The 11,904-nt window shown below is 34.7% G+C and overlaps 1 protein-coding gene across 3 annotated transcripts in view; it reads right to left on the bottom strand.

Moving 5' to 3' along the window:
• Window positions 1–910: 910 nt before the first annotated feature.
• LOC126589598 (phenylalanine N-monooxygenase CYP79D16-like) overlaps window positions 911–11,904 on the bottom strand; it is a 45,077-nt gene continuing 34,083 nt past the window's right edge. The window contains exons 2-3 of one of the 3 annotated variants that reach the window (XM_050254949.1): window positions 2,436–2,854; window positions 911–1,871 (exon numbers count right to left, since the gene is read on the bottom strand). In XM_050254949.1, the coding sequence (XP_050110906.1) occupies window positions 1,239–1,871; window positions 2,436–2,854 (1,052 nt within the window). In that variant the 3' untranslated portion in view covers window positions 911–1,238. Of the gene's footprint in view, window positions 1,872–2,435; window positions 3,485–11,904 lie in introns of those variants that run through there. The other 2 variants (XM_050254952.1, XM_050254951.1) reach the window with 2 other exon arrangements.

The following is an 11,904-nucleotide window of genomic DNA, read 5'->3' as shown; positions in this document are numbered from 1 at the left end:
CATATCTCAGGGACCATTTTGGCTATTTAGCCCTTCGTTTACTTTCTAGGCAAATAGTAGCAAAATCACACTAAATTGTAACTCCTTATTCACTTGTGACACAAAAAGAACTTAACCAAACCAGCGTTCCACTCGGTGCACAATCATTTGGTTAAGATGTCACATCCCGGGCTCGACTCCACCGTAGCACGATATTGTCCGCTTTGGGCCCCGACCATGTCCTCACGGTTTTGTTTCTGGGAATTCAGACAAGAACTTCCCAGTGTGTCACCCATCCTGGGAATGCTCTAGCCCATTCTCGCTTAACTTCAGAGTTCCTACGGAAACCAAAGCCAATGAACTCCCAAAAAGCCTCATGCTAGGTAGAGATGAGAATATACATATAAGGCTTACATGATTCACTCATCTGGAAGATGTGGGATGTCACATAAGAAGTCAGTTTTATGCGCAACTCTCACACTCAAACACATTCAGTCTGTTGGCAACCTTCAATAATGGCACACCTATTTTCTTTTTCTCTTGAGCTATCCCATGGCACTGAGACCAGAAGCCATACTCGGGACAAATACATGTCGAATCCAGTTTAAGCTCTGTCCAAGTTTCGACATCAAAAGAATGTTTTACTGTCTCCTCTCACCTTTCTCGATCTCTCACTTTCTATCTGTCTCTCTCTGATTCTTTAGAAGCCATCTCTCTGTTGTATCAATTCAAGAATAATTTATGAACTAAAAAAAGCTGGACGTCTCAGATATGGAGACGAGCAAACTTAATCGAAGTCTCTGAACAGCAACATGCCTTATTTCAAACTCTTAAACTCAAACTCATCTCCACATTTATGAAGTGGTAAATCAATTACAATTTGGAATATCTTCGTGATTTTCTTGAACACTTTATGAGAAAAAAGATAGAATTGAATGGAGCATAATATCCCTTCTTTTTTTTTATTGGCAACGATAGAAGGAGCATAATTAATATTCTTAAGAAAATGGAATGCACCCGTGACTAATTTTAACACAAAAAGAAATATGCCACATTGCTACATGGGGCATAGTCTATGTGACGCATTAAAAAATTTGAAAAACACAGCAGTACATTTGCACACCCTAAGTACTTTTAGGTGGGTATTTGTGCAAACTCCCATTTCATAGTAAATATTATATAACCTTATTTAGTTTAATACAAGATCCTAATCAAATCTTGCATGCCGACGGAAACTGATTCTCTTGACCCAATTCAAATCATTTCGTTTGGTAAACATGAGCAGGCAAACGTGGCTTTGCATATGCAAGCAGTGGCTTCGCGAGTAAGAGATCGTTAGTTGACTCGGTGAGTTCGATGCTTGACTCAGTGGGTGGCACGTGCCATGTAAACCCATGAAGAAGCCTAGCAAACAGCATTACGGTCATGGCAGTGCCGAGTGTACTTGCTACGCAGCCCCGCATCCCCGTGCTGAACGAAATGAACCGCAACTCCGACTCGGTGAGCACAACCCCTGACCCGTCGTCCTTGAGGTGCCGCTCCGGCTTGAACTTGCGAGGCTCGTCCCAAACTTTAGGGTTGCGGCCGAGTCCGACTCGGCTGAGAATCACGTGGCTACCCTTGGGGATGAAGTAATCTCCGACGGTTGTGTCGGCCATAGACACGTGAGGCACATTGAACGGTGCCACCGGGTGGAGGCGGAAGGCTTCTCTGGCGCAGGACTTTACGAAGTTGAGCTTTGACAAATCCGACTCTTGAACTTGTCTGTTCTTTCCGATCACAGCATCAAGTTCTTGTGTTGCTTTCTCAAAGAGTTCAGGTTGATTTATCATCTCTGCAATTGCCCATTCAGCAGCATTTGAGGGATTGTCCACTGCTGCCATTATTAGTTCCTGTATCCACACAACAAATATACATGTTAATTTCTTGATCATTAATTGGTACTTACTAAGAAAAACTGGCAGAAGATGCATATCATTTCAGTTTAGTCGTATGGAGGAAAAAGAAAAGAAATTATATTATGTGTTGAGAATGAATTTCACGTTGATGGAAGGAAAGACCTTGCATGATGAAACATGCATTTGAGATTACACATGAATTAGCAACAACACTTACAACATTAGAGTATTGGGTAATGCTAGGAGACTAAATTTGTACACAAAATATTGTAAACTAAATGATGATATGAAAGTTAATGATTGAATTATTACTTAAGTGTTGATGAACGCGCTTATCCCCTATTAGTAACATATCATTTAGTTTACAAATTTTGTCTGCTTAGCATTATCCTATAGTATTACACAACGATTTTTGTGTTTATTGTACTGTTATTGACGCGTTTGCGATTCATTTACATTCTTAGCAATATTTATCTATACATGCATTTACACCTAGAACATGCACGTAATACATATGAAAATATAATAATTGAGAGAGATAGTAAGAGAGAGACTAACATTGACTTGAGCTTTGATTTCTTCCAGAGACAGTAAGGGTTCGCCATTCTTATCTTTCAGAGAGATAAGAATGTCAAGCAAGTCGTGTGCCTCCTTGTTATTGCCAAGTTTCTGATGTTCACGAACCCTCTCTTCGATTAAGGGGTCTTGGTATTTTCTTGTATCTCTTATGGCATCCTTGATAATCTTCTCATGGCCGTCCAAGTCAAGCCCTCTCAAGCATGGAATGTAATCGGATGCAGAAAATGAATAGATGTAGTTAAGCATTGTAAATACATTTTCTAAATACTTTTGTTCCTCCAAACAAGGCCCACCATCCTCCATTTCCTCCCCAAAGTACCTCTTGTTGAGAACCATTTTCTTAATCACATTTGCACAATAATGTTGAGTGGCAAATCTCAAATTTACAATGCCACCGCCTTCATTGTTGTTGCACTGGTTGTACACATACTTGACGATGTGATCAGCCTCTTCAACCCTTTTGTCCGTGAGCCACTTGTGCCTCATTGGAGTAAGCAATTCGCTCGTTATTACCTTCCTCATTTTCTTCCATTGTTCTCCGAAGGGCACCATAACCGCAGTTTTGTACCCCTTGGTGATAAGAAAAGTGGAAATGCTAAGTGGACGCGATGCGAAGATTGCGTCTTGCTTCTTTAAGATTTCGCGGCTGAGTTGAGGGCAAGTGATGGGAATCACATTCGTGTTCCCAAGACGGATGCATGCAATTTCGGTGTTCATTTCGTCCATCATCTCGTGTATCCACCGGAATGTGGGCTTGTTAGCCAGCAATTCGGGGAGGTTGCCGACAATAGGCCATGGTTTTAGGCATTTTGGAGTGGGAGGAAGTGGATAGTCTGGCTTGAATACTTTGCTATTGTTTTTATTATGGCTTTGATGCCAAAAACGTTTGATCAGAAAACGAATGAAGGTGACTAGCAAACACAAAGAGAGAAAGCCAACGTTGGCTTCCATCACTGCACTATAGGAAAGAGTTTAGACTCTTGGTTTTTTCTTGTTTTCTGTTTTTGAGGTAGGAATGGTAGTGAATTAAAAAGTTCGCGGAGCCTATAAGTATATATAGGCATGTAGAAATGTTACTGGAAACAAAAACACGTGAAATCTAAAATATGGGTAGTACGCCTACACGTTTCGGCGGTGTTTTGTTGAGTACCAGACCGACCGGTTGTCCCTTGTGGTTTGTTTTTCTTTGACTGTTTGAAAATTCGACCGGCCACAAAACCAAACAACAAAAATATGGTGAATCTTGTCATTGTCACATTAGGGTTATCTAGTGAGCAACCAATTCAAGATTCAATGTATATATGTGAGATTCTCCTAACATTTAGGAATTTCTAATCAATGCATTAGCTAGTTATCATCTAATTTTTGGTCCAAACAAAAGAAGATAATAGTATCTAATGTGTTGTTGGTTCCTTCAACAAATATGTGAGAATTCAAGTAATTCTCTTAAATGTGAACCATCTTGTGCATTCACTTAACTCATCTGATCCATATAACTTATAAGACTTAATTTGAATTAAATTGCACTTTTTTCAATACACGTGATATTGGAAGAGAAGGGATTCGAGCTTGACACTTCAAATGCAAGTAAGAGTGCTCTTAACCAACTAAGCTATAAACTCATTGTAAATAAACTATTAAAAACAAGACATTAGTCAATGGTTGTTCAACTACAAAGTATCACTTCAAAGTTTGTGATCTCTAGACTGTTGTATGATATCAGGCCATTATGCAGTCTGAGGAGAGCCGCTTTGTAAGGATAAGATACGCTCCTGCATCAGTTTCTTTCAATAATAAAAAGAAGCTTATAAAGTGTGGGATCGATGCCAATCATACCCATCTTACAAAATAAATACATTAACAGTTCAAAAGTTAAAAAGTTAATTGAGCTTTTTTTTTTTGTTGGACACTTTGTTTCTTTCACACTCTACTTTTCATCTTGATTCTATTGCATTTTTATTTGTAACTTGTAAAGTTTTTCATAGTAATTTGAGTGAGTATGATATATATATATATATATATATATGAATTATGTAATTTGAGTTTGATATTTATAATAGGAAAAATTAGTATCCGGTCCCTAGTTTTTACTGTTCATTGACTAACACCTTATTAGTTCTCAAATTTTGATTCAAGTCCCTAGCATTAATGTGATAATGAATTTACATGTTTATTATATAATTTTTTTAATATAAAAATTAGTAATTAATTTAGGGTTTAATACTCACACCTCTATTAAACTTCTAATTAATTTTCAATTCAAACATTTCCAAAATAATAAAAAATTAAATTAAGTTTGTACCTATTAGTTTTTTTTTTTATATATAAAAAGATTCTCAATTTTTTAATCTTAAATGTACCCATTCATATAATTTTTCAATTTTTTTAATCTTAAATGTACCCATTCTCAAATATATCAATTTGTTATATGTAAAATGTACCCTTTTTTAATATAAAATCCATTCAAATATTTTAATCCATGTTTAAACTTATATGGGTACATTCTTTTTCGTTGATTTGAGAATGTATCCATGTTTTGGTACAATAACTTTTTTTGTTAATTTTGGTTAATGTACCCATACATATATGTACACACACACACAATATAATAGAGAGAATAATTTATATTTTATTATTTTTAATCCCATAATTATGGGTTTTATTTAAAATCTCATTAATATAAACAATTACAAATTTCAATTTTTAATTTTTAATTAAAAAAATATAGTAACTTACATTATTACATTAATATCAGGGACTTCAATCAAAAACTAAAAACTAACAAGGTTTCAATCAAAGGATATTGATAGCTAGGGACCGCATCCAAAGTGTCCCTTTATAATATTAGTGCTAGTGTGAGCTCAATATATTGATATCACATTCATTAATTAAATACACACTCATGGGTTTAATATATTGAACTCATGAGTCCAATACATTAGTATTATGCTTAAATTTTCTAATCCATTGTGAGAGTGTGATCCTTGTATGAGTTTACACATCATCAAATTCATTAATTATATTTGACTTTACACAAATAAAACTCATTGACTAGATTCCATATAAGCAAATTCATTAATTATATTTGACTTTGCACATTTAAAAATTTCTATGCCCAAAACACCCATACTTGAATGTTTGATGTACACAATTAGTTCCATACAGATTGTAAGGGAGAATTAATGATTTTACGAAAAAATAATAATAATAAATTTATTGCCTAATATATAATAACAACAAAACATGCCTAATATATGTAATAATACATGCTTAGTTAAGTCAACAAATTATATTTTACATATACATGTAGGTAAATTATTTCACACACATATATATAACAAGAAAAAAGCCTGGTATACGTAAAAATTCATGCAAAATAATTTACCTACAAAAAAATGTTATTTGATTCAGTGCACCTACCATTCGAATTTTAAAATGTTAGATTGCTTAAAAAAACAAAATAATTTCCCCACTATATGTAAAATACATGCAAAATAATTTCCCCACTATATGTAAAATACATGCAAAATAATTTATCTACAAATAAAGCAAACCCAATGTATGCAAAATAATGTACCTACATAAAAAATTATTATTATTTTATTCAATACTATTTTACCTTTATTTTGTACATATAATAATAAAACGTGCCCAATATATGTGATAATACTTACAAAATAAAATACCTACAAAATATATGTTATTTGCTCATCATAAATTTACATATAGGTAGATTAATTAGTATAATATGTTTGATCATATATAAAATACCTACAAAATATATGTTATTTGCTCATCATAAATTTACATATAGGTAGATTAATTAGTATAATATGTTTGATCATATATGTAGTACTCTGCATACATACATACATACATACATACATACATACATATATATATATATATATAGGTAAACTATATATATGGAGCTTATGGTAGTATTATATACATTTGAACGTATATATGTATATATATATATATGTGTGTGTGTTAGGGGTAATAATATGCAATAAATTATTTGTTCATTGTAAATATGAAACTTTAACGAAAAGCTCCTAGTACTGTTTATTTTAATGAAAAATCACATTTTTATACTAAAAAGTCAATTATAGTACTATTCACTTTACCATTGATTTTGTCTTTATCGTTAAAACTCAAAGTTTTCAAGCTCTTTTTATTAGTTTTCTTTTGTAAATAAGGTGAGTAATAATATTTATTAATTTATTTTGAATATTATGGTACAAGTTGTAAATATTTTGTATTAATAGGTCAATTACTTTCTTACATGACAATCACTTTTAAATTTGGGTTTTATTTGGATGTTTATAATTAGGTAGGTTTTTATATAAGAACTAAGAGTTGCAATAATTTATATCTAAAGAACCCTTTAATATATTGATATCACAAACACTTTTTCTGATCTACTATGAAAGGTCTTACTGTTAACTATGATCAATCTCACACAATAAAGAAGAATAAGAATGTAACAGACTTAGAGAGAGAGAGAGAGAGAGAGAAAGAGAAAGAAGAAGTTAGAGAGAAGATGAATATTTCTGAACTGTTTTCTTAACCTTCAAGTAATACAGTGTTGAGGTATTTATAGTTTTAGACTTACACAGCTAACTTCCTTAACTAACTTCTTCTCTAATCTAATTACAAGTGTCAACATCTTAAACACCAATATCTCTATCCTATCATCCCCCCGCAAACACATGATTCGATGCTCGAATCATGAGATTGGTACAATGAGTACGAAACAGAGGAGAACTCAACCCTTTAGTCAAAATATCAGCAAACTGCTCTTTAGACGACACAAACTGAACAGAAAGTTGTTTCTTGGCAACACGTTCTCGCACAAAATGAACATCAACCTCAATGTGCTTAGTGCGTTGATGTTGAACCGGATTAAAAGCCAAAGCAATGGCGGACAAATTATCACAAAATAAAACCGGAGGTGATGACAGAGGAACCTGCAGAAAGACCAACAGTTGCTGAATCCAGTCTAATTCAGCGGAAGTAAAGGACAAGGCTCGATATTCCGCCTCCGTGGATGAGCGAGAAACTGTTAATTGTTTCTTTGAGGACCAAGAGATAGGATTGTTGCCTAAAAACACAGCCATGCCAGTGGTAGAACGCCTGTCATTCGGGTCACCTGCCCAATCAGCATCACTGAATGCTTTCAATTGCAGTGGGCCGTGGGAATAACAGAGACCATGATGAATGGTACCCTTGAGATACCGCAAAATGCGTTTGACAGCAGTGAAATGAGCAATCATAGGCTGTTGCATGAATTGACATACTTGATGGACAGAAAATGCTATATCCGGCCTTGTAAATGTAAGATACTGCAGTGCACCTACTACACTCCTGTACAACGTTGGATTGTTATAAGGAGCACCATCATCTTTGAGAAGTCGATTATAGGGCAAACAAGGAGTTTCACATGACTTGGACTCAAGCATCTCAGTTTTAGTAAGAAGATCCAAAATATATTTGGATTGAGACAAACATAAGCCATGTGCAGTGCGAGAGATTTGAATGCCCAGAAAGAAATTCAGATCCCCCAGATCCTTGATATCAAAGTCCTTGGTTAAAGCACTAATAACCTGTTGCATAGCTGCAGCTGCATTCCCTGTGATAATGATATCGTCCACATAAAGCAGCAAAATGACAATACCAGATTCAACTGTCTTGACAAACAGGGAGGAGTCAGAATAAGTATGTTTAAAACCCAAAAGAGGCAAAAACTTGGTAAATCTGTCATTCCAAGCTCGAGGGGCTTGCTTAAGTCCATAAAGGGACTTGTGCAACTTGCAAACAAGATGAGAAGTAGCACCATCAACAAAACCAGGAGGTTGGGTCATATACACCTCTTCATCCAAAATGCCATGTAAAAAGGCATTCTTGACATCGAGTTGCCTAAGGGGCCAATTAAATTGAGCTGCCAAAGCCAATACTAGTCGAACCGTGGTAGGTTTAACCACAGGACTGAAGGTTTCCCCATAATCAAGACCCGGTTCTTGACTGAACCCTTTAGCAACAAGCCTAGCTTTATGCCGAGCAATAGTGCCATCAGAATGCTTCTTGATCTTGAATATCCATTTGCACCCGACCAAGTTCAAGTAATACAGTGTTGAGGTATTTATAGTTTTAGACTTACACAGCTAACTTCCTTAACTAACTTCTTCTCTAATCTAATTACAAGTGTCAACATCTTAAACACCAATATCTCTATCCTATCACTTACACCGTAATGATTTCCAATAACACATGTTTAAATAGGTTTAAGTATGCTTCTGGTATATTAGCAATATATACTAGAACTTTTTCAACTGTTTTTCGAGAAAAAAAAAATCAATTATATCCCAGAATATTATTCTTTTATAGTATAAAAAAGGGTATGATTGGTATGATAATTTGTTGCACTTTCTCTCCGGCTCCAAGTTGCAGAAGGATATGCCAAGTGGCTGTGGTTCCTGCCTTGTAAAATACTATCCAACAACAGTCAACTTTTAGAACCTGCAACGTGTTGATCGTGCATGGCCAGCATATAGAGAAATTTTTAGTTGTGACGGAAATACGGATGATACATTACTTATTTTTATGTAAGTGATAAAAAATTTTAATTTTTAAATTATTAAACTTTTCACATACATAATCCATAATTTATATAATGTTATATAATGTACCCTTGACGATCACTCTGAAAAACCTCTTCACCATATGCTTCTATACATGTTATGCATGGAACTTCGAGCAAGAAACTCGATTTCCCATATGTTTCACATCTTCCCTCATCTGCTCCCCATATGTTTGGTTTGCTTTTCGGTCGGTTCCCATATGTTTCATGGTTACGATGAGATTAAACAATGTTAACAGCTATGAAAAAAAATTGGCACCACACATTTCTCTTATGGACACAAACAAAAGTACTGCAGCCCATATGTTCCTTTGGTTTATGTGGCACGGAATTAAACTGGTAAATACATTTATTGTGCACCAAGAAACAAATGGGCAAGGATTGTCTGCCCTTCCACTACAATGTTTTCCTGTGCCTTTTTATTTATGTGATCACGGTTAAGCCACGTAAATATTTTATATTACTATTCATTTTTGTCTTATTATCTCTATAAAAAGCAATATAAAATGTTAATGTGACTTAACTGCAACTACACAAAATAGGAGGGCATGAAAGGACATCGAAAACGAAAGGACAGACAATCCTTGTCCGAAACAAATGGGAGAGTTCATTTTATTTCGGGAACCGAAAAGAGAAGAAAAGATAATCATTATCTTCAAATCATGGTACCAATTCTACTCATTCACGTTATTGTGGCTCGTGAAACATAAGGGAGAATGAAATGATGAACTGATTAATGCACGAACCATGACCAGATAATACACTAGGTTCCTTCACTCAATGACTCACCCCTTCATTAATTAACCTATTCTAATCTTTGGAATAAAACTCAAATTTTAAGTTTTAAATCTACCTCAACTTACTCCAAGCTTTGGGCCAAAATAAGTTTTAACTCAAAACTCATTTTTAGGGTAAATTTATAAATCTAACCACTAAGATCTAATATATATGACCAAATTCAACGGTTAAAATATAGATCTAATGGTTCACAACTATAATAATTATAAAAAAAAAAGCATGTGTTTCATATTCTTTCATAGTGTTCTATGAGTTTCATGATGTCAGTTTAGTGATTTTTCAATATTTGTCGAAATCTAAGTATTATACTCTACTCCGCACACACTAACAACTCCAAAATTAGTGTACAGTAGAGAAAAAAGACGAACCCGAATCATACATGTTGTCCACACAACTCATGCAACGATTAAATCCAGATTCACACAGCTTGTAGCTGCCTGATTGCAACCAAACTCCACTAGGCCATGTTGCCAATCTAAACCCTTAAGATCCACTTCAACAACACATTGTCTAGCTTAAGTCTTAAATCTTTATAGCTACAACCACAATGTGTCAGAACTGACCAAATTTACTAATGGTAGTAGAAGGGAATAAGTTAATTAAATTTTTATGTGGTAATAGATTATGTAAGTTTTACAGACTGTTAGAAACTTCAATTAATATCTGACTAGATTGGTTGTACCACAGTTTACTGATTATATGGTTGCAATAATTTCCACTGATATTCCCTCCTTTTTTTTCTTACTATCTTTAAATTTCCCAGATTTCACGAAGCGAAGAATCATATATAATACATCTTAAGATTCATGAACCAGCTGGCTTAGATACCCAGGCTAGCATTGCCATTTCTTGAAGTTAATATGGGCGCAAACAGTTGGAGCCACACCTCAAATTTAAAAGTAAAGATATAGACAGTTGAGATCAGTCCATCAACATCAGGAAGGTGACACTTGGCGGTAGATTAGTTGATAAGTGGTGTTAGGGTAGTTGAGAATCAATTAGGGTTGTTAAAGATTGTTAAGTGTCGGTTGCTTAGTGTGTAAGTAATGTAATTACTATAAATAAGGGTCCATGCATTTCATTGTAAGTGTGAAGAAATAATATCAGAAAAGTATTCCTTTCTCTCTCTAGCTCTTCAATCTCTTTCTTCTCTAAATTCTATATCGTAAATCTCTCTCTCTCTCTCTCTCTCTCTCTCTCTAAACCACCATTGTTGAACTTCAAGCTCCAATACAAGTATTTCAACATGGTATCTTCGCCGGGATCGGTTTCCTTTCTCTGATCCTGATCGTCTTTGCTTCCACGTTCGATTTTGCTGCTCGTGTGGTATGTGGTTTGCTCTCTCTATTGCTAAGAACACATATTGTATGAAGATTCGGTCAATCTTGACTTCTCCATCAGTGCATATCAAATGTTTGTTGAAATGTATGTGCTGCTTCTTCTGTGATATTTCTCGGTAAAGTTCTGTTCATTCTTTTCTTCAAGAACAAGAATTAAAGAAGGGTCTTTAATCGAAAACTTAATTTATGGAGAAATTGTACATGTTCTTCTTTCCTGCCTACAAGATTTGAGTCAATATGGTGACTGCTGCACAGCTACAAATTGTGCAATCTCCAATTACAGGTTTAATTCCTAATGTGTCTAGGTTTGTGACTGTCAAATTAGATGATACGAATTACTTAGTTTGGCATTATCAAATGCAATTGCTTCTTGAAAGCCATGGAATTCTTGGTTTTGTGGATGGTTCTCGCAAATGTCCAGCTCGTTTTATTGATGATTGCAATATTGAGGGGATAGAAACTGATGCATATCAAGTCTGGAAAATGCATGATCGTGCTGTCTTGCAACTTATCATTGCAACTCTATCTGTTACTGGTATGTCATGCATCATTGGATGTACTAATGCACATGAAATGTGGGTAAATCTTAAAGATCGTTTCTTAACTGTTACAAAAGCCAATATGTTTCAATTGAAAATTGAGCTTCAGAATATTAAAAAGGGATATG

This window comes from Malus sylvestris, chromosome 11 (assembly GCF_916048215.2).
Source record: "Malus sylvestris chromosome 11, drMalSylv7.2, whole genome shotgun sequence".
NCBI classification, from domain to species: Eukaryota; Viridiplantae; Streptophyta; class Magnoliopsida; order Rosales; family Rosaceae; genus Malus; species Malus sylvestris.
This window is presented reverse-complemented; position numbering and strand designations above follow the sequence as displayed.